This window comes from Musca domestica, unplaced genomic scaffold (genome assembly GCF_030504385.1).
Source record: "Musca domestica strain aabys unplaced genomic scaffold, Musca_domestica.polishedcontigs.V.1.1 7, whole genome shotgun sequence".
NCBI classification, from domain to species: domain Eukaryota; kingdom Metazoa; phylum Arthropoda; class Insecta; order Diptera; family Muscidae; genus Musca; species Musca domestica.
This window is the reverse complement of record NW_026712383.1, coordinates 21,371,716-21,396,609: the sequence shown is the minus strand read 5'-3', so window position 1 is coordinate 21,396,609 and position 24,894 is coordinate 21,371,716. Positions and strand designations below refer to the sequence as shown.

General features: G+C 35.0%; 1 protein-coding gene across 5 annotated transcripts in view; it reads right to left on the bottom strand.

The window, feature by feature from the left end:
• The window catches only part of LOC101894352 (protein outspread), a 363,760-nt gene that overhangs the window by 65,020 nt on the left and 273,846 nt on the right, over nucleotides 1-24,894 (bottom strand). For all 5 annotated transcript variants that reach the window (XM_059130108.1, XM_059130112.1, XM_059130110.1 and 2 more), the window contains one exon: nucleotides 13,544-14,471. In XM_059130108.1, coding sequence (XP_058986091.1) covers nucleotides 13,544-14,471 — 928 coding nt within the window. The remainder of the gene's footprint in view (nucleotides 1-13,543; nucleotides 14,472-24,894) is intronic.

The window sequence follows — 24,894 nt, the reverse complement described above, 5'->3', positions numbered from 1 at the left end:
GAAACAGAATTTGTGCAAGCCTAAATTCCAAAACAACAAAATAAATATTTTATGTCAAACCATGGCAAGACTACCAACCTACCTACCCAAAAAATATGTACACATTTCTGAAGAAACAACTTCGAGTAGCGAGACAAAAAAAAAAAAGGAATATTAATTAAATACTTTTGGTGTAATTGCAAGCTCAAAAGACACCAATCCATTAAATCAACACTAAACTGAAAACTGAAACACGAAGCGAATTGGTATGTAATCGAATAAACTTTTTATTACAAAATTTGCCAAAAAGGCAGTAGTGAAGTTATTTGGTTGTAAAAAAATTATATAGAGTGTCAAATAAACGTCAATACATCATTACCACTGATAGAAACTATATAAATCGTCTTTCAGGTACAAAACGGCCTTTTTATGCCTAGAAGACCTTCAGAAGGTTTCTAAACATGTTTAAATTTTAAAAGTGCAAGATTGGGGCCCTGCAACGATTTTGGCCCTTATAACTAAGGACCTAATAATACTTATTGGTGTCCTCATAGTCCTTACAGGGTCCAGGATTTTTTATTCTGATAGTCCTTAAAAGGTCCAGTATGGTCCTTAAATGCTCTACGATTCATGTGTTGATAAACAATTGATTTCCTGATAGTCCCTAAAAACGACAATTGGTGCTCTAAAAACCCTTAAACTGTATATTACTGATGTCCTGATAATCCCTAAAAGACCTACAATTAGTGACCCGGTAGTCCTTAAAAGAGAAACGAATAATGTTCCGATAGTCTTTTGATGCAAATAATAATAACAGTCCTTAAAAGGTTAACGGTATGTGTCATCACAGTTCTTTTATTGGCGTGCTAGTAGTCCTTAAATGGTCCAGAATTGATGCCTGGTAGGTGAAAGATCTACGAATTGCATACTGATATTCATACACAAACACACTATTGGTGTCCCGATAAAACCTTAAAAAACTTTGATTTCTAGCCCAAGATGGGATAGCCCTCAAATGGTCTACGATTGGTGTTCTGGTAGTGCTTACAGGATCTATAACTCAGCTCCCGATAGCCCATAATTGGAGCTTTGATGATCCTTACAGGGACCACGAATGGTGACCCGAAATTTCATACTGTGGCCAGGATTAGTAAATCGTAAGTCCTTACAGGATTTACGATTGGTGCCCCCATAGTCTCAACAGGCTCCACGATTATAAAGACGTCCCTTAAGGGCTTCATATCTATCAACCCTGGCCTCCAGCTTGTCTATGGAAACCCTCTGGCCTACATATCGTTTGTGGAGACCCTCTTGCCGCCAGCTCATTTATACAGACTCACTGAACAAGCATATAAAAAAAATGTTCAAGATTGATGCCCTAATGCTTCTGTAAAGGTGCATGATTGGTACCCTAATAGTCTCTAAAAGGTCCACGAATTGTATGGTGATAGTTCGCAAAAATGTCTGCGATTGGCTCTCTGGTTCCAGGCTTGGTGTTCTGAAAATCCTTAAATAGCTTTCTAATGGCCTTTAAAAATCCTGGTCCAGGTATCATGTATTGATAGTCCTTTTAAGGAGTAATGTCATGACAATCAAAAAGGCCATCAATGTGTTGTTAAGGTACAGGCTTAATGTCCCGGTAGTTGATTGAAGCTCTGATTGTCCTTGAAAAATCCAGACTTCATGTCCTAATAGTGCTTAAAATTTCCAGAATTGATGTGACAGTTGTTTAAAGATCCACGATATTCCTTAAAAGGTTCAGGCGTAATGTCCTGATAATCATTTTAAGGTCTGATGTCTTGGCAATCTTTAAAAATTACTTAATATTCCTTGCAAGGTTCACTCTAATTGTATTTAAAATATCCAAATAGTTTTTAAAGAGATCAGGCTTGATGTCCTGATAGCCCTTAAATTGTCCAGAATTGATGTCGTGACAGTTCTTAGAAAATTCGTCCTTCTGTTTAAACAATTCACGATAGTCATTAAATGGTCCATGCTTAATTTCCTGGTAGTCGATTGATGTCCTGATTGCCCTTAAAAGATTCACGATAGTCCTGAAAAGGCCTAGGCTGGATATCCTTAAAAGCCCAGAATTTATGCCTTGACAATTCTTAGAAAAGTTCCAAGGTATGTGTCCTGATAGTCCTTTTAAAAATTCATTAAATTAAATAGTCAACGATAGTCCTTAAAAGGTTCATGATTAGTGTTCTGGCGGTCGAATGGTGCTATGATTGTCCATAATATATCCAAGATAATCCCTCACAAGTCCGGGCTTGATGTCCTTATATTCCTTAAAAAGGACAGGTTGGTAAAATAAATATCTGCTATTTATTTCCTGGACGTTGAAAAATCGACGATTACTTATGGTCCCTTATGGTCATTAAAGGCCCAAAGGTCCCTTATGGTCCTTAAAAGGACTGAAAAAAGGAAAAGGACCTTGTGTGGATTTAAAGACAATTCTATTGAAAAATGTGGCTAAAATCATCAAAATATCGAATATAGGGAGGTACCGTTATATTGGGATATACGCTATTGTGGACCGATATAATCCATCTGCGAACTGGACCTGTATGCAGACAAAAAACAGATCTGTGAAAATTTAAGTTTCCTACCTTAATCCGTCTTGACTCTAGCGTGTTTACAACAGACGGTCGGACAGGGCTAAATCGTCTCACAATTTAACGCTGATCAAGAACATATATACTTTGTTGGGTCTAAAATTATTATAAAAATACGAGGGCAGATCCAAAAATTCCTTGACTTCCTCAATTTCTCTCGTAGCGTTATAAAATGCAAGAGGGCTTACAGGTAAACTTTTGTAAGAGTTTTTTGAAAAAAAAAAAAAAAAATCCTTCGCAGTCCGGTTATATTTCTCAGTTCAAACTCCAGTAAATATGTTCGACTCCGGCTCGAATCTGCAATATTTTTTTAGTACCTTTATTTACCAAAAACTTCAATGTCCAAATAGTTTTTAAAGAGATCAGGCTTGATGTCCTGATAGCCCTTAAATTGTCCAGAATTGATGTCGTGACAGTTCTTAGAAAATTCGTCCTTCTGTTTAAACAATTCACGATAGTCATTAAATGGTCCATGCTTAATTTCCTGGTAGTCGATTGATGTCCTGATTGCCCTTAAAAGATTCACGATAGTCCTGAAAAGGCCTAAGCTGGATATCCTTAAAAGCCCAGAATTGATGCCTTGACAATTCTTAGAAAAGTTCCAGGGTATATGTCCTGATAGTCCTTTTAAAAATTCATTAAATTAAATAGTCAACGATAGTCCTTAAAAGGTTCATGATTAGTGTTCTGGCGGTCGAATGGTGCTATGATTGTCCATAATATATCCAAGATAATCCCTCACAAGTCCGGGCTTGATGTCCTTATATTCCTTAAAAAGTCTTTGAGTGATGTGTCCTGACAGGTTGGTAAAATAAATATCTGCTATTTATTTCCTGGACGTTGAAAAATCGACGATTACTTATGGTCCCTTATGGTCCCTTATGGTCATTAAAGGCCCAAAGGTCCCTTATGGTCCTTAAAAGGACTGAGTTGACAGTCCTCAAAAATGCCTATCATAGTTCTTAAAAAGTCCAAGCTTGATATGTCGACAGCCCTTAAAAGGCCCAAGATTTACTTAAATGATAGTCTTTAATAATCCAATGATTGGTCTCCTATGATTGATGAGCAAAAAGTCATTACCAGAGGTACTATTAGGGTCTCAACAGTCTTAGAAGAGTCTCATTGTTGGTGTCTCAAAAGTCCTTAAACATTAGCGATCGATCCACACAGGGTCAACGATTACTGTGTTTCAAGTCCTTCAAAGGACCAGATATCACAGGCTTGATGTCTTGATAGTCCCTAAAAGGTTCTCGATAATCCTTAAGAGTCCCTGGATTGATGTCTTGAATGTTCTTAAGAAGTTAATGATTGATGAGCTGAAAGTCATTACAAGGAGTAAGAATAGTGTCATTACAGTCTTTAAAAAAGTTTCAATGTTGGTATCCTAATATTCTTTAGATATCCGGGATTGATGTCCTGACCTTAAAGACACTGGTAGACCAGAACTGATGTTTCGATATTTTTTAAAAGGTCATGATTTAGTTTCCTGAAAGTCCTACAATTTTTGACTCGAATTATTCTTTATAAGTCCATGTTGGTATCCCAGTAGTCCCCAAATATCAGCGATTGATGTCCTGAAAAGGATCACGTTTACTGTCCTTGTAAGGATATATTAATCTTTAGCGAGTCATTTATTAAAAAAATCTGAATAATATTTTTGGTAGACCTTGAGAAGCGTCTTGTAAAATTGGACATTCAAAGTACAGAAAGTCCCAGAAAATGTTTTTCAAAAATCCAAAAAAAAACGAAAAACAGTTTCTCATAGCCCCTAAAAGGCCCTGATAGTCTATCACGAACCATTCACTAAAAATCCCAAATAATATTTCTGAGAAATGATCTTTAATAAAATAATTAAATATAATTAAACGTTTAAAAAGTCCCTCGAAATGTGCTCTTTAACAATCTACGAAAAATCCTTGGGAACTTTTCTAGAAAATTCGTCCACAACCTATGTAAAAATCCAAAATAATATTTCTCGTAGACCTTTGGGAAAGATGAAAACTCAATGTCCTGGTAGTCCTCTGAAATTTACTCTTTAAAAATCTACGATTATTGCGCGCTGATATTCAATTGAGAACATTTCTAATAATTTCTAAAAACTTTCGTTCAGAAAACATGGCAATAAATAACCATAAATTTACTAAAATTATAAAATAATATAACAAGTAAAAAATCAGTTAAGTTCGACTGAGCCGAACCACCATTTGGGAGAAACTTGAAAATTTTCAAAAATAATAAAAATAAAAAAAATTATTTTTGCCATAGGCTGTAGTAACAATTCCATTGAAAAAATTGGCTGAAGTCATCAAAATACCGAATATCGGAGGGTACCGTTACCGGGGGCAATTCTCCTCTAGGGGATAAAGTACTCACAAGAAACTCCTTGTGTGGATTTAAAGACAATTCTATTGAAAAATGTGGCTAAAATCATCAAAATATCGAATATAGGGAGGTACCGTTATATTGGGATATACGCTATTGTGGACCGATATAATCCATCTGCGAACTGGACCTGTATGCAGACAAAAAACAGATCTGTGAAAATTTAAGTTTCCTACCTTAATCCGTCTTGACTCTAGCGTGTTTACAACAGACGGTCGGACAGGGCTAAATCGTCTCACAATTTAACGCTGATCAAGAACATATATACTTTGTTGGGTCTAAAATTATTATAAAAATACGAGGGCAGATCCAAAAATTCCTTGACTTCCTCAATTTCTCTCGTAGCGTTATAAAATGCAAGAGGGCTTACAGGTAAACTTTTGTAAGAGTTTTTTGAAAAAAAAAAAAAAAATCCTTCGCAGTCCGGTTATATTTCTCAGTTCAAACTCCAGTAAATATGTTCGACTCCGGCTCGAATCTGCAATATTTTTTTAGTACCTTTATTTACCAAAAACTTCAATAGATATAAGGTTTCCCTTTTCAGATAGCCTACAGGCCTCTATTTTAAAAAACGCTCCACGTGCCTCTTTACAACCTATCTGCAAAATTAATTCTTGTTCCCCAGTGTTGGTTTTTTTGTTGTTTGACTTGACCTATCGTAAATGACACGCACCATTGATGGGTGTTTTGATTCAGGTTCAAACACACATAAAAAATTAATGTTTGCATATATTCTTTTGTAAATATAATTATTAATAAATGTTTATATGAAATATTTATGAGATTATGCTACAGGTTCCACGATACGACATAGTTTCACTCTCATTTGCCAACATCTTCTTCGATGGGCTTCGGGTTCGCACAAAGATTATATAAGATGATTTGTTGATTAGAATTTGTAATTATTTCTTTATTTGGCCATATAATTTGTATGCTAATTAACATTTTAGATGAGCGGCCATTAAATATGGATTTGTTTATGGCAAATGACGATTATAAGCTGATGTTTTTTTATTTTTTGAGATAAGCAAATCGTTAATATGTAAAATATGACAGAGAGCTAAAAATGTCTTCTAGAAGAAAAAAACAACAGCTAATAAATAAATTCACTTTCATAAGCGTGAATTTGAAACCAGATGTAGAGGTTGAGGATGAATTTTAGAAATGGATGGTTTCAAATGGATGATGAGGTCGCAGGAAAATCATTATTTGAAACCATCCATTTTTTTAAGTTCATTCTCAGCCTCTACATTTGGTTTCGTCCAAATTTCAAAAACCCCACTTATGAAAGGGAATTTAGTTATTTTTTTCATAAAAAAAGGCATTCTTACAATTTATTCTCTTCTTCTTTAAATTCGTATCTTTTTTAATATTTTTTTTAAATAATTTCCTACCGTTCCTTATAAATCAATATCATTTACCTCGTTCCCTCCCATTGTCATTTAAATATTCTCAATAGATCTTATTTTTGGTTCTCATACTTTCAAACATGTTGGTTGGTTGGTTGTTTGGTTGACCTGCTTGTTTGTCGTTTGCATGTCTTTAATTATTTTTAATTAATATCATCTTGATTATTATAAAGTTTCATTTTGTCGTTTGTTCGCCTGCCTGCCTGCCTGGCTGTCTGTCATTCATTTTGTGCCTTTGACGGCTGTTTGAAGTAGTTTAAGTATCTCAACTTATTTCATTGAATATTAATTCGAGTTTGGACTAGTCTCCAGTCTCCATAATGATCATCATTTTGTACCAATTAAAGCCGCATGCATCTTCAGGCAAAGCAACAGCATCCGTCCAACCAACCATGCAGTATATGACGGCCATACATACCCGACCCGAATGGTAGGCTGACTAGTTGACTATGTCTGTGTGTGTGTGTGGATTCTGTTCTATTCTGTCATCTTTGATCAATGTCAATTGTCAGTTGCCGCCGTCACCACCACCACTTCTACAACCACATTCATGCTTTCAGTCAAGTCAATGTTCATATTTGAATAATATTGGAGGGCCGGCAACATCTTCATGTGGAGGGGCCAACATCATTATCATCATCATCGTCTTCACATAATTGTCAGACTCACTGAAATGGGTAGCCTACTTTAGTTACAAACGTATGTACAAGAAAATCATGAGAATTTTTTCTTTATTCTGCATCTAAGAACCCTCCTGGCCTTTATTAATAAATTGAAATTTAAAGCAAATTAAGTAGAACTAAATCAAACAAGAACATCTGCAGAAGGTCAGCCATAAGTCGATTGATTCTCATGACAATCAGGTCATCGAACCAGCGACCTAAAGGAAGGGTATCAAACAATGGATTTTTAATGCAAAATGTTTAAGGGACCTTAAGAGCCTTTACACGTGGGTATCTAAAATAAATATTTAGCGGATTTTGGAGGACCCAAAAAAAGGTTATTGCAAAAATGTTTAAAGGGACCAGCAGGACCATAGACATATATTTATCATTATCAAAGTAATATGAGAAAATTTTTAAAGGGTCTGTAAAGGCTATATGCACGGATTTAAAAAAAACCTATTTTGAATTTTTAAAATTTTAACTTGGATTTTTAAAAGAAATTTATAAAGGGACAAGCAGACCGATTAACTTAATTTTTCAAAAAAAAAAAAAAAATCCCATAAACGTGGATTTTTAAACAAATTTTATAGGGCCCAATATATTTATAAACGTGGATTTTTAAAACAAATTTTTAGGGAGGTCATCAGACCCATGGATTTCTGAAGGGACCAGTAGACCTATAAACGAGGACCCATAAAAGTGGATTTTTTAAACAATTTTTTAGAGATATCAGTGGACCATAACAGAGGATTTTCGAAACAATTTTTTAGAGACATCCGTGGACCATAAACGTGGTTTTTTAAAACAATTTTTTAGAGAGATCAGCAGATGCATATACATGGATTTTTTAAACAAAACGTTGATTTTTAAAACTAAGTTTTAGGGACATCAGCAAATCCATAAACGTGGATTTTTTAAATAAATTTTTAGAGACATCACAGACCCATAAACGTTGAGTTTTAAAACTAAGTTTTAGGGACGTCAGCAGATCCATAAACGTGGATTTTTAAAGAAATTTTTAGAGACATCAGCAGACCCATAAACGTGGATTTTTAAACAAATTTTTAGAGACATCAACAGACCTATAAACGTGGATTTTTTTAACAAATTTTTAGAGACATCAGCAGACCCATTAACGTGGATTTTTTTAAAACAAATTTTAGAGACATCAGCAGAAACTTAAAAAATTTTTTAACCATTTTTATAGACATCAGCAGAAACTTAAATCATTTTTAAAACCTTTTTTTTTAAGACCAAGAAACGTGGATTTTTAAAACCTTTTTTTAGGGACCAAGAAAAGTGGATTTTTAAAACCTTTTTTAAGGGACCAAGTAACGTGAATTTTTAAAACCTTTTTTAAGGGACCAAGTAACGTGGATTTTTAAAATCTTTTTTAAGGGATTAAGTAACGTGGATTTTTAAAATCTTTTTTAAGGGATTAAGTAACGTGGATTTTTAAAATCTTTTTTAAGGGATTTTTAAAACTTTTTTTTAAGGACCAAGTAACGTGGATTTTTAAAACTATTTTTGAAATGGATCAGCAGGCTCATTGTTTAGACATCAGAAGAGCCATATATAAGGATTTATGAGTCTCGCTATAGAGTATTTATATCAATGCGGTCGAAACGTGTCCATCGAAATAACGGTTTCGAACCCAAGGTCTCATTGAACCAAATCCGTTCCAGGACATTTGGCTTCGATGTAGTGGTGTTCGTTCGTCCGTCTGTCTGTCTGGTACACACGATAACTGTCGAAGGGAATATCCAATTTGATCCAAACTTGGTGCACCTTAATTCGAGTTCAGAGATGGGCAATATCGGTCCACTCCTTATGATCCCTCCCCCACATAATATCATTTTTTTATGAAAATATATTCCTCTACAAAAAAAAGAAAGTATCATCCAATCTTTGCAAATCCCAATATTTTTGTCAGTGCAAGGTTAAGTGCGAAAACGGACTATATTGACCCACTCCATCCATCAACCCACAAAGGATCAAAATTTTGTATAATCGTCTCACTTATAAAATGTGATATCCCAATTTTTTCTGCTATGAAGAACGAATAGAGCAGATCACTCCTTCTGGCACCTTCGCCACAAAGAGTAAAAAGTTTGAATAGCAAAAACTCTCATAAAATGCGAAAAGACCATCCATTTCACACATCCCAATATTTCTACTAAAGGGCTGCAAATGTGACAATTTTTTCTCTTTATGCCATGGAGAAAAAACGCTCGTCATGTTGTGCCCTGTTTGAACAAACGCATAACAGTACGTGACATCCAACCAAATGCTCGATGTCTCGTCATGTCGGTCACACTCAAACCCATCGTCATAACATGTAATGACCAATAAAAGGGAATGTTGAATAGTGTGTCATACAAAAATGTTCTATCAAAAAAACAACAACAATTATGAAACAATTTCCAACGAAAAAGACACACACGTGATGAATGCAAAGCAAAATCGCTACCTGCTTTTCCGATATGTGAAAAAATAAATTTTTTGTAATAAAGAATTTCTTGGCGAATACTAAAACATTAAAGGTACTTCTAATTGGTCCACACGAAACATTCACTTTTCGTGGTTATTGTTAATCCTTATTAAAAAAAAAAAATGTTCTTATTTTGATTATAATTTCATAAATGTTTGCCTCCGGTATTGAGGTGTAAATGAGAATGAGTGCTACTGTAATTCACGTAACAACACTATATACTTCCATTGTTCAATTCTGTGCATATTCTGTTATTGAATGAGAGTCAAATCTCTGCCCACAAACTTTAATATTAAAAGAACACTATATGTAGATAGAAAATAGGCAAACAATATTTACCTCTTTTTTATGATCAAAATTTTATGATAATCATCAACAAATTGGGATTGTTCAGCATATATTTCATTTTTTCTATTCATTTGTTGATGTCAATGCACATTTTGTTATTGAACTCAATTTTATATTTACGCGGTGTTTGTTACTTCAAAATTACAGCGCACACAAAAACACATCCTCGCCGTCGAAAGTAACACACACACACTCTCTCAATTTAAGCACACGTACACAAATGACACACAATTTGACGATGACACGGTTCGATGTCGTCGTTGACACCCTGCATTTTTCGAGAACACCATGCAAATATTCGAGTCAGCCATGCCACGATCGAACCTTAGACAATGGCACACATGAATCAAAATGGGGGATGTTGTTGGTTGTCATTGCTTTTCAAATACATAGCGCATGATTGAGTAGACAAAGTCAGTGTATCGAAAAAAGCATAATTCATATAATTCGTCTTGTGCAGGCCTTTAATTTCTACCATCGGAAGATCTGCTGAGAATATGGGTGTACTCCTTCTGGTACTCCAAAAGGGTCAAAATTTTAAATAATTATGACTCTCATGAAATTCGAAATAAATTTTCGAAATTTCACTAAACGTTTATAAAATGCGAAATAAGCATAGGATTAGGCTGAGGGTATCCATATGTCGGGAAAAGGGTCTAATACTTTTTAACTTGTTGAAACTAATTTTTGAAGGGTCAATCAGGGAGGGACATTTAGGGCATTCATAAAGATATATGGAATTAAAATTAGTGGTTTTAAACTAATATATAAAAATATAGAGGGACCATTGTGAATTTTAAAACCATAATGTTGATGGAACATAAGACAACAATCGTGGACTCAAAAAATGCAAGTTTGGATTTCATCAGAAATATAATCGTTGATTTGAAAAATCACATTTTGGAGGGAGTTTCATGGACTACTATTTTGAAGGGCAAAAGTTATAATCGTGGGTATTAAAAATACATATGGGACACCCTTGGATTTTAGAAATACAATTTTGGAGGGACTTTTGTTGATTTTAAAAATATAATTTTGAAGGGACAATGGTGGATTTCGGAAATACAAATGTTGGACACACACATTTGAAGGGCCAAAAATCAATTCTGAACGGACTATCAGAGTTACGATCGTGGATGTTAAAACGGACCAAGTGCCATAATCGTAGATTTTTAAAATATAGTTTTGAAGTGGCCATCAGACTTATTATCGTGGATTATAAAAACGCAATTTTGGACGGCCTATCGTGGATTTTTAAAATACAATATAAAAAGATCCCTCAGAACTCTAAAAAATGAATTAAAAAAATAGAAGTTCATCTGAGCTTTAAAAGTGGATTTTTTACCAAATTTTCAAAGTGTCCATCAAAGCTCTAAAAGAGCATTTTTGTAACAAGTTTTTGAGGGTCCCTTCGAACTTTAAAAATTAAGACAAATTAAAAAAAAAATGGATTTTTGAAACTTAAGTGAATTTTTAATGGATACATCAGAGCTTTAAAATTGAAAATTTGAAACAACATTGATTGGTTTAAAAAATCCAATGAGCCTCCAGAATTATATTGTCGTGATTATTATTTTGATAGACCCTATAATGTGGTGTTTTAAAAATCGAAGATTAAAACCCCAATTGTTTCTTCCATGCCGTAGCTTTAAGTATTCACCCATATGGTTTTGAATTCGGCCCTACAAAATTTAATTATCTTCCTCTCTTTGTTTTTGCTGACCACATGCGGCAACCAACGAACACGTGTTGGTTGGATACAACCAACAACATGTCGAAATCACTTAAGATTTACGCTGCGTTTTATAATTTGTAAAATCACCCAAAATACAGCAGCAGCAACAACAAAAAACCTCAATTTTGTTGAAACCGAAAATTAAAAGCATTTTGATGTCTGTCTGGGCCAGAAACAAAAGGAATTTGTAATAAGTTTAATCAATCAACATGATGTATGCTTTTAATAATCGAATTTAATTTGTTCAGCAACCAAACGCAACAACCACAATGAAACCAACTTCAACAAAAGTGAGCATAACAACAGGAACGAAAACAACAACAACGTTATTGTTTTATTAAACGAAACTTGCCGCAGTGATTTCGCACTCGATTGTTACCATTATTATTTTTTCTGTTCTTTTCATTTTCATTGAGTTCCTTTTCGTCGGAATTTGTTTCTGGAGCAAAAAATTAAACCAAAGCTCCGCAGTGGCCTGCACATATGGTGTTGGTCTTCTATGGAGAAGACCACCAGTTGGTCTTCTATGGAGAAGACCACCAGTTGGTCTTCTATGGAGAAGACCACCATTGGTCTTCTATGGAGAAGACGAGCCATTGGTCTTCTATGGAGAAGACGAGCCACTGGTCTTCTATGGAGAAGACGAGCCATTGGTCTTCTATGTAGAAGACCAGCAATTGGTCTTCTATGGAGAAGACCACCAATTGGTCTTCTATGGAGAAGACCACCAATTGGTCTTCTATGGACAAGACCAGCAATTGGTCTTCTATGGAGAAGACCAGCAATTGGTCTTTTATGAAGGAGACCAGCAATTGGTCTTCTATGGAGAAGACCAGCAATTGGTCTTCCATGTAGAAGACCAGCAATTGGTCTTCTATGTAGAAGATCAACAATTGGTCTTCTATGGAGAAGACCACCAATTGGTCTTCTATGGAGAACACCTCCATTTGCTCTTCTATGGAGAAGACCACCTATTGGTATTCTATGGAGAAGACCACCTATTGGTCTTCTATGGAGAAGACCACCTATTGGTCTTCTATGGAGAAGACCACCTATTGGTCTTCTATGGAGAAGACCACCTATTGGTCTTCTATGGAGAAGACCACCTATTGGTCTTCTATGTAGAAGACCACCTATTGGTCTTCTATGGAGAAGACCACCTATTGGTCTTCTATGGAGAAGACCAGCTATTGGTCTTCTATGGAGAAGACCAGCAATTGGTCTTCTATGGAGAAGACCAGCAATTGGTCTTCTATGGAGAAGACCAGCAATTGGTCTTCTATGGAGAAGACCAGCAATTGGTCTTCTATGGAGAAGACCAGCAATTGGTCTTCTATGGAGAAGACCAGCAATTGGTCTTCTATGGAGAAGACCAGCAATTGGTCTTCTATGGAGAAGACCAGCAATTGGTATTCTATGGAGAAGACCAGCAATTGGTCTTCTATGGAGAAGACCGATTGTTCTTCTATGGAGAAGACCTATTGGTCTTCTTCTAGGGAGAAGATCTATTGCTCTCCTATAGAGAAGACCTGTTGCCCTTCTATGGAGAAGATATATTTACCTACTATGGAGGAGACCTATTGGTCTTCTACGGGAACACCTATTCTGTGGAGGATCATCCCAATATTACATCATTTGTTATTTTACCGTTTAAAAACGTTAATCACCACCTTTCTTGATTACAACAACAACAAAGGCAACGGTAACAACAACAACATATTTCCTGGTACTTCAAAACAAACATTTGGGCAATGCTAATCAATTCCTTAACGGATAGTCTTTTAAAGAAAATAATCAACAACATAACTGCAATTTTTCTTGTTCGGAGCAGCAGTCAACCTTAGCTTTCTTTAGCTGCAGCAGCTGCTGCCGCTGATAATGGCTACCGATCATGTTAACTTGGCGGTGGTACATACCTCTATTTTTAATTTCATTAACAGCATTGCGATTATTTTCATCATGAACATTGTTGGTGTTGTTGGTTGCCGAGCTTTTCTTTTTGGTATTGCATTCTTCGCCAGTGGAATGGCCACTTTCCTCTTCTTCCAAATCGTCGTCATCCTCTTCATCATCCTCGCCGGTCTCAACGCCATCATCTTCTTCGTCATCCTCATCCTCGTCGTCATCTTCCTCATCATCGATGGCAACAACTTCATCGTACTGCCGCCCATCAGCGGTAACAGAAGCTACAACATTGCCATTGTTGTTGCAACGATTGTTTTTAATGTTTGTTGTTTGCCGGGAGTTTTTAGTGATTTTTGATGAGTTGGCCGGGCTTTTACGAGCATTGCCACTTGAATTCGACATAGTTGTTGTTGGTGGTGTCTTAACGACAACATCATTATGTGACCATAATTTTGTATTACCGTTTATTGCTGACGATTGCTTAGACTTCTTCTTCTTCGTCGTTTCATCGCTGAGCATAGATGACGTCGATGTTGTTGTTGTTGTCATATTTGAAACGTTAGTTCCACTCAAAACATCCGTTGACTGGGTGGACGTCAAGATATCCTTGTGATAGGAGTTATGACGACTGCGTGCCACAGCAACTGCTGCCGCATTGACGGCATCCGAATTGCTGGATTGTAACAGGCTGCTGGTATTGGTGGTTGTGGCCTGTGCTCCCGGAAATGTGGCATTACGCTTGTGACGACCCTTGGCCTTGGGGAAGGCCACCAAAATATTTAGCCACCATTTGGACTCTTCGGGGCAGGTACCTTTAACGAATGTAACACGATCTGGTGCGGTTATGGCAATGGAATTGCTATGACCTGTAACATCTTCGGCGGTGGTCACCTCCAGAACTTTGGTCATGTCAATGCAAGCCTGTGGAACGGTTTCGGGCTGGAAAAAAGGGAGAGAGAAAAGTTTTCAAATTTGAATGAATTTTTTTAAAAAAGAGGATATTAAAAATTTTTACATAAAATATTCGAAATTTATCCACGGCATTAATTTATAAATATTTTTTTTATTCAAAATTTTTCAAAATAATACCTTATCTCTAGCTCTGAAATATTCGAAATTTATCCACGGTTTAATTTTTATTTTTTTTTTTTTATTTAATTCAAAATTTTTCCAAAAATTTAAAAATATTACATTCTCTCTAGTCCTAAATGGAGGATGAAAGTATCATTCAGATCTGACATATAGGGTGAGATAAAAAAAAAAACTGCAACAAAGTCAAACGCCATATTTTTATAATTTTTCTTTAAATTTTATTGAATGAAAACAAAAAATGTCGGAAATAGCATCAAATTTTAGAATAAGTTTAGATTTGTTCGAATTGGTCACCTTTGGCACGAATTATGGCCTTCAAACGGCCAATGAAACCGTCACACTCTGCCCGAATGTTGCTATGCGGTATTTTGGCCCATTCCCCGCGAAACGCGTGCTTGAGATAATCGACACTTTGGTATTTTTTAGCTAGCTTTCAAAAATACTCCAGACACAATAGTCCAACGAATTGGTACCCGCAGATTTTGGTGGCCATTATGCGCTGGAAATGAAGCGAGGAACCTCATTTTGTAACCATTCTTGGGTGGCGCGTGCTGAGTCCTGTTGGAATGTCCAAGGTCTGCGGCCAAAATGTTTGAGTGCCCAAGGCTTATATACACCCTTCAGAATATTTTCGAGATAATATTCGGCTTTTATTCTGATGCCACCGTCAATTAATACGAGCGGAGAGCGACCATCGGCTGTTATGGCAGCCCACACCATCACCATGGCCGGCGCTTGGGTTCTGGTGGCCAACCGAAGGTGCACATTTTTAGCTGACCTCTTTGGCAAGTAAACACGATCAGTCTGTTTGTTTACAAACTGCCCGACAAGGAATGTTTTCTCATCGGAGAAAACAAAATTCGGCAGTTTACCATTCGGCCAAGCGAAGCAACTCTTTAGCTCGTTTGAGTCTATTTTCTTTCTGTTGCGATGTAAGTTCTTGCATTTTTATACCTTACAACACTATGTGTTGGGGGTATTATAAGTTTGATTGGCCCAAAAATTATGTAACACCTCGAAATATTGGTTTCCCATATAGGAAAGTATATATGGATCTTCCTAGCTCGCCGAGCTGAGTCGATCTAGCTATGTATGTCCGTCCGTCCGTCTGTCCATGTTAATTTGTAATCACTCTACAGGTCGCAATTATGGCCCGATCTTCACGAAATTTAAAATGTAGGTGGGGTTAAGGTCAGAATAGAACCCTATTTCTTTTGGAGATGATCGCCAAATGTTTAGGGGTTGAAATGGACCAAATACTGAAAAAATTTCGGATTTTGCAGTAGCTATACAGGTCGCAATTATAGACCAATCGACGCGGAAATTCGCATGTACCTAGAGTTTAGGGCGGGGAAGAAGCCTACCAATTTGGGTGGTCATCGCATAATATTTAGCGGCTAAAATAGACCATTTCTTTTTTGTTGAAAAAATTCAAAATTTTTCATTAAACCGCGAATATTTTAAATCCCGGAGAAATCACAAAGCCATGAAAGGTTACTTCTGATCTTTACATTGATGTTGAGATCCAACAAATCGAATATATAGCAAAATATGTGCGATATATATGTCTATCAAAGAAGATATGCTTAAAAGATCTATTTAATGTCGAGAACGGCTGAACTGATTTCGACAGTTCTCATTAATTCAGAATGGCCTCTTGGTAGGAAAGAAAAAACGTCTAAAAAATCGCATAAAAAAATCTATAAAGATGAAAATATTGATTTTGTAAAATTTTCTCATATTTTTTCAATTTTGTCATATTTTTGGCATATTTTCATTTTGAATTAAACATTTGGTAATATTTCTACAGCTAACAAAACTAAGTAGTTAGGATATCAGGATATCATATACAGATCGCATTTATGGCCCGATCTTTACGAAATTTTGCATGGGGATAAGATGAGGGTCAGAATAGAAGCCTACTATTTTTGGAGATGATCGCCATATATTTAGGGGTTGAAATGGACCAAAAAACTGCAAAATTGTCAGCAGGTCGTAATTATTGCCCGATCCTTAGGCACAGTTGAATGGGGGTTACCGGACATTGCAAAAGCCAAGCAGTTTTGGGTGGCCATCCAAAAATATTCAATGTGTAAAGGAGTTTGCCAACTTTTGTAGACAAAATACGAAAATGTCCATTTCAGTAACTTTTTGGAGAATTCACAAGTACAGGAAAGACGCACTTCTCACTATTTCGTTAACGCTGATTTCGTTGAAGAATATAGTCAAATGGCTGTATCTCATATAGATGTGTTTCAGTCAAAAACCAATAATAAATGTTAATCTTTTGCCACTTCTGAGGGATTATGGGTCTTTGGGAAATATTGGTTCCAGATCTAGGAAGACCATTTACGTGCAACATCTACCAATAAATTGGAAATGAGCAAATTAGTTTAAGTTGCTATTATTCGAAAATTAGAGAACGAAACCTGATGGTTTTCCTTTATTATTTGTCACAATATCTTGTGGAATTCTTTCGAGTATCTCGCCTATATAAACTGTATCGTTTATTGTAGTGTTGTAGGGTATTCAACGGTCGGCCCAGCTCGACTGTAGCCTTTGCTTACTTGTTTGGAATTGCAATGGTTTTACCCCGAGCTCATTTTTCAATATTTGACGGATGAAATATTGCGATATGTTCAGCTCACGAGCCATTTTTCGGCCATTGCGACGCGGGTTTCGATCAAGACGCTTCTTTAATTTTCGAACCATTTCTGCTGATGTTGCTGCTTTCTTCCGTCCACTTCCTTGACGTCGGGCTGCGCTACCAGTATCAGGGTAACGAGCGATGGTAAGAGATTTATTCGCATTTAAATGCTGGAGTGCTCAAACGATAGCCACTTGTGATTTTTTTATAAAGAAATCACACTATCACGCTTGAATTCCATCACGAATAACTTTTTTTTCTGGAAAATGCTTTTGTGTCCTTGTAAACAATATAAGGAGCTGTCACTGGAATAATTTCAACAGCTGTCGGACGAATGGCTTAGAAATGACAGCAGTCTGAAGTTGGTTCCAGTTTTTTCATCTCACCCTTTATGTTTGGGAATTTTTCCTATGCGCTGAATTTGTGTTTGAAATCACTAACACCATTTTTTCGGAGTCTTTCCCTTTCGTTTTTAAATCTTCCACTAAAATTCGTATTGAAAAGTTTGCCATTTTTGCATCTCATAATCCAAAAATGTATGCATTGCAAAATATCAAAAGTTGGCATGGACAAATCTAATCCAATCCTACAACATATTCAAACGAGTTATGACAGTTCCAGTAGGGTGCCAATTAGTATTCAATTTCCTACTATTCCTTGCTGCCGCTGTTGCTGTGATTTAATGTTTATGATTTTTTCTAATCGCTATGGCGGCAATGTCCACCGTTCAGTCCAGTTCAGCTCAGCCAGCGACAATCACATGTTGTTCATGCAAGTTGGAACAGTTGACCAACTGCCGTGTAGGAAATGTAAGTGTTACTTTCACAGAAGGGAGCAACATGTTGCTGCGGCAGCAACATGCTATAAATACGCTAGCCAGCTAAGCATGGCTGCAACAAGGAAAAATTGTCCTAGTGGCTAGACGCAAGAGATCTGGTCTCCATTCTTGAAAAAAAAGACAACAAACACCAAGAGAAGCCAAAAATAAATTGTTTATGTTTCCTCAATGACTGTAAATCACCTGAAGATCTCACAAGGAAATGTTTAGCATCATGGATGCTTTCCTGTTTTAGTTGTTCAAATCAAATCAGGGAAATAATGTTAAAATCATAGAATTCTGCTAAAAAAACAAAACACCAAAAACCTCTGGATAGAAGTAGGAAAATAAACAAAACCGGCTTAGAGCCTGGACTAATGTTAGTGTTTTGCCATTTACCACTGCAGCAGTGGGTATGGGTTTTGCCTATATATGGCCATATTACTTTATCATAATTTATATTTGAAAATGTTTTTCTTCTTTTTACTAAGATGCAGAATTTTTGTTGTTGTTCTTGTTGTCGTTATTTGCCAAGAGCGTAAAGAATGTCCAAAGATTGCAAAGACAAACTGAGGAAATATTTCCAACAAAATAACCAACAAAACGAAAACAAACCGAACGAACATCTTCGTAATCTTGATTTAAATGTTCCTTTCATTGAAACGAAACCTGTTGGCGACAAAATCTTTGGAGACAAAATAGAAGGTGATGTTATGTCGCAATGGTTTTTTAAAGTTTATAATTTTAAGACTTTGAAGAGGTTTGAAAAATTGTTAAGGCTTGAAATAATAATCGAAATTTTATTCACGACCTGGATTGATGTTCGAAAATTATTCAATCCTGGAAATATTTATATTTGAAATATAAATAAGAATAATGTTCAAAAATATCCAGGGCTTGAATTGATTTTTAAAAATTATTGATTGATTTTCAAATATTATTTATGCTTGAGACTGGATGTCGAATATTATACAAAAATTAATCTAAGGGATTTCTGAAAATTATTTAGGCTTGGGAATAGTGTTCGAAACCAAGCCTTAAAATTATGTTCGAAATATTGTTAATACCCTACAATAATATTAGAAATAGTGTTCACGCTTTTGGAAAATGTTGGTGAAATTAACCACGCCTTAAAATAATGTTCGAAATATTATCCACTCCTTAGAAAGATGTTCGAAATATTATCCACGCCCTAAAATAATGTTTGAAAATTTATTATATATTGAAAATTTTCGAAATAATAATATCCACGACTTGGAGATATGTTCGAAATACTATTTTATCACCGACTTGAAACATTTATTAAATATTTTCCAAGACAGGAAACATGTTTGACATATTATCCGAGACTGGGATAAATATTCGAAAAAATATGCAAGGCCAGAAAATGTTCGAAACATTAGGCAAAGCCTGGAAAAATGTTCAAAACATTATGCAAGACCTGGGAAAATGTTTGAAAAAATATCCACGTTTTGGAAATATATTAGAAATTATATACGCGCCTTGGCAAAATATTCGAAATAATATTCATGCCTTGGAAAAGTGTTTGAAACAATATCCACGCCTTAAAATTGTATTCAATTTATAATGGAAAATATTCGAATATTGAATTTTAAAATTGTATTCAAATTATAATGGAAAAGTATTCGAAATAATATCCACGCCTTAAAATTGTGCTCAAAATATAATGGGATAAATTTTTGAAATAATAAACATGCCTTGGAAAAATGTTTCAAATAATATCCATGCCTTAGAAAATGTTTCAAATAATAATCACTACTTAAAAATGTATTTAAAATATTATGGAAAAGTATTCGAAATAATATCCACGCCTTAAAATTGTGCTCAAAATATAATGGGATAAATTTTTGAAATAATAAACATGCCTTGGAAAAATGTTTCAAATAATATCCATGCCTTAGAAAATGTTTGAAATAATAATCACTACTTAAAAATGTATTTAAAATATTATGGAAAACATTTTCGAAATATTATCCACGCCTTGGAAAAAATTTCAAAATAAGATCCACGCTTTGGAAAAATATTCAAAATATTATCCACGCCTTAAAATAATGTTCGAATAATATGTACGCCTTACAATTGTATTCAAAATATTATGGAAAAAATGTTCGAAATAATATCCACGCCTGGGAACATGTTTTAAAATTAAAATCCACGCTTTGGAAGAATGGTCGAAATATTATCCACGCCTTAAAATTGTATTCAAAATATTATGGAAGAAATGTTCGAAATATTATCCGCGCCTTAAAATTATATTCAAAATATTATGGAAAAATGTTCGAAATATTATCCACGCCTTAAAATTGTATTCAAAATATTATGGAAAAAATGTTCAAAATACTATTCACACCTTAAAATTGTATTCAAAATATTATGGAAAAAATGGTCGAAATGTTATCCACGCCTTGAAAAAAAATGTTGTTAAAAATATTATCCACGCTTTGGAAATTTTTTCGAAATAATATCCACGCCTGTGTTCGAAATAATATCCACGACTCAATATGCACGTCTTGGAAAAATTTTCGAAATAATATCTAGCTTTAAAATAATATTCCAAATGTTATTCAAAATTATAAATACTGTCCACTCCTAAAAATAATGGACTGAACTCTAGTTTAGTAAAAACCCTCTGATCTTTTTTTTGAAATTTTCTCCAGAGGTAGGTTTACCTATCTTCTGGGATTTTTTTTTTTTTGAGTGACAGATCCGGATCTACAAAGCCGATATTGGTAATATAGGTATCATTTTAAAGGTATTGAGATACCTATCCAACAAATGGTCATTCAACCTTTCCAAAACGCTACACTATGTCCTATTATTAGCATTATCGGTTTAGTAGATCCGGATTTAACCCGATTCTTGGACCCGGGTTTTGGATCAAATATCCGGGAATCTGGGTTCATCTCTCAAGAAAAAATACTTTCCCGGAATCTGGATACAAAATTTTCAATTGCACAAAAAAAATACAGTTTTTACTAAAATAAGTTTCCCTCATCCACATTTTTGGAAATTTTCGGATTTAAATTCTTTGAAATTGACACATTTTAGGTATATAGCGTCCCTTACAATATTACTGATAACAAAAAGGGTATTAATTTGGTTGAGAGATTTAATCGGCAAACGAGTCACTAAAGGTCTCTTTTTAGGTTTTTCTTTCAAAATGCTAAACGGGTAAGGGATAGCTTCGGTTTCAAGTATTTTTTACATTTTTGTCATTTTTTCCATTCAATTTTGGCAAATGTTTAAATTTTGAGTTCTTATATGCAGAAACGCTATATAAAAATGGTACAATCCTTATATAAAGAGATCCTATGATATGGAAGTTTTGACCATATTTTCCAATTGATTTTAATTGATAATAAATAATTTTGTGGAATATTTTAAATTGCTACGAATTTTTTTTTGGATTTTTTTGAAAGGAAAAATGACCTCAATCCCTCTATTGGCCATTCATTATGGATACGAAAGAGAAGGCCGATTGGTCGGCCTTTTTGGACAATATGCGTTTGTATTTTTTAATATTATACCCTCCACCATAGTATGAAGGGTATATTAAGTTTGTCATTGAGTTTGTAAAACCTCGAAATTAACATTTTAGATACCACAAAGTATATATATTCCTGATCAGCATAAAATTCTGTGTCGATTTAGCGATGTCCGTCCGTCTGTGGAAATCACTCTAGCTTCCGAACGATATGAAGTAGATTGTTAAAATTTTAATCAAATGTGTATTATGTCTGCAGGAATTTTGGTATGGAAAATGGGTGATGTAGGTCCACATTTTGGTATAGTCCCTATATAATGGTATCGGGGTTTTTTGGTGATTTAAGCCACGTTAATCACCGGAATTTTTTAAAATTTTGTATTTGAAGTTCGTAACGAGTACTACAGCCTATGACAGAAAATTGTCTATTCATGTCCACGTCTTCGTATAGCCCCCATATAACGGTACCTCCCGATATTCCATACTTTGATGATTTCTGCGACTATATTACCCGAAATTGTTTCAAATTTGGCATTTGAAGTTCGTAATGAGTACTACAGCCTAAGACAGAAAATTGTCTGTGCAGGTACACGTCTTCGTATAGCCTCCATATAATGGTTACTCCCAATATCCGGTATTTGACAATTTTAGCGACATTATTTACCGATTTTTTTATTTTTCGTATTTTAATATTGTAATGGCTTATAACAAAAGTTGCCTATGCAGGTCCACGTCGTCGTATAGACCCTAATATAACGGCTACATTCGGTATTTTTAAGATTTTAGCAGAATTTTTAACGGATTTTATTTTTTTTTTTTGAAATTTTCCAAATTCCTTCCAAATGATGGAGGGTATTTGAAGTTTGACCCGGTCGAATTTACTTGCTTTTTTATTTGTTTTATGTTAATATAAGCCCACAAATTTATTTCTGAAACCCGTCCTGAAATTTGATGTAGAATTTTTCCTCGTTGAGATTTTGCTCAAAAAATGAAGAATTAAGGAAGAGATTGGTTTTAAAACGTCCTGGTTTTAATCAATATTAAAGTAAATTTTTATCGTGGTTGATGCTCAACGATTTTAGCTCTGAAGGTCCTTTAACAATCATACAAGGAGCTTCACGATTATATATATGAAAGATCTTTCAAAGGACTTGTTTTTTTTAAATGTTACGACAACTAACCCATACCTTTAGATATTAAAAAATGAATACAGTCCCACCATCCTTTCATTTCTTACTGACCAAAAAATTTATCTCCTTTACTTTTTATACAAATAAATTAAACTTCAAAATCCATTTCAATTATCTGCATTTATATCTTAATAATTCTTTGACGACCGAAATGAAAGACCAGGCAAATGATCTTCATGTCGACATCTTTCAACTCCTTAACATCTGTCTGTTGTTGATTTTTTCTTTCTCGAGATGAATCATAACCTCAATTTATTGTTGTGCAGCTTCCTTTTTAATTTATTTTGACATTTTAATTAACTTCCAAACATAATAATTTGGGTCATTTAGTTAACATGAAAAATACAAAAACATATCTCAAAATTATAAATCTCCCCCTGCAAAAAATCCAACTAAGGAAATAAATAATTGGCCATATGCGCCAAATTCATGTATTTGGACGCCCATTTTTATCAACACCTATTTCTGCGGGCAGTGACTGGCTGGCTGGCTGCAACAACTGCTGGCTCTTTGGTCATTTCCTGCAAAGTCGACACACCAGGGCCACTTTTTAAATATGTTGCAATTGTCTACTTAGTTTAGCAAAGCCATATCCTATGCGATCCACTCACACTTATGCACAGCTATACATAAAGAACGCACTCACACACACACGCACACTTGAACATTTTAGAAATATAAATATGGCGCATTCTCGTAAAGCGTTTCTCACGCTGTGATTTGCGATTAAACTTTTGCGATTAAAAGATTAAATTAATAAGCAGTTATTTGCCTCCTTTCTGGCTCTCTACAGATACATATATATGCCTTCTTGGTATAACCTGGCCATTTTTATTGGCGATATCTGCAGACATTCAACTAACTAGTTAAGTTGGTCATGATGCAGCCGACAAACGGACAGACAGACATAGTGACCATTTAGTTGTTGCTTGGGCTTAGAGGCTGCAGTTCGTCGCAGCCTACCAAATTGGCAAGGCACCTCATATATGTTATATTATTGGTTTGGTTATGCGAAAATTTCCGATTGTGTTTATTGCCACAAGTGTTTTGTGGCATTTGCCTCGCATTGCCGGCTGGCTTATTACTATGAATAATTTCCAGAAAATTTATAAATGACACTAAGTGAAGTGACCGGCGTTTTTTGTTTGTAGATATTCGATTTTTTTTTTGTTTCCTACTTTTTGGCGGCGTTGTGGTGTTAAAGAGTTATAATTTACAACTTTACTCAAGGCTCTGTTAATAAAAGCCGACATTAATAAAAAAATATTAAAAGATACGAACTCATATTTTCCAAAAAGGCCGACCGACGGGCCTTCTCTTTGGCATCCATAATGAATGGCCAAGAGAGGGATTGAGGTCGTTTTTCCTTTCAAGTGAAAAAAGTTGCATTCAAAACAAGATTTTCATAGAAACATTAAATTTACAAAAAAAAAAAAAAAAAAAAAAAATCAAAAGAGAAGGTGGCATTATTTACAGTGTCGTTTTTCTAAGCAGTGAATTCAATTTCCTTCTTGAGGAGAAATCTGTAACACTTGGTCCAGGAATTAAGAATGGCTTCCCTAAGCACCAAAAAGACCCCTTTGTTAACTCGGTTGAGGTTTAAAATTTCTGAGCAAAATAATCCTTGAAAATACTCTATACCTATACATTCATAGCTTTAGTTATGGATTTTATAAAGGATCATCAGAGCTATAATCGTGGGTTTTTTAAAGGACTACCAAATCTGTAATTATGGAGTGTATAAGGATTTCCTCCAGAGCTGCATTTTCAAGAACCACTAGAGCTATAAAAAAAAATGTGGGAGAACTTGCCCCCTTCACTTACGTGACTTTGCGATGTAAGCTTCCAAGATTTTCTATGTTTAAAGGTACGACTGAAGTTCTAAAAACAAACAGAGTTATAAATATGGAGTTTTTGTATGGAATACCCTCAGAGCTTTGAGTGTTTATTTTGACAAGGCTGTCGGACCTAAAATCGTGCATTTTTTATAGACTACCGCCAGATCCATACAGTGTGTTCTTATAGGACCACAAGATTATATTGATCCTGAATTTTTCATTGGGACTTTAGGGATAAACTTAACAGTTTTTGGAAGGAGAGAGCGTAATTGT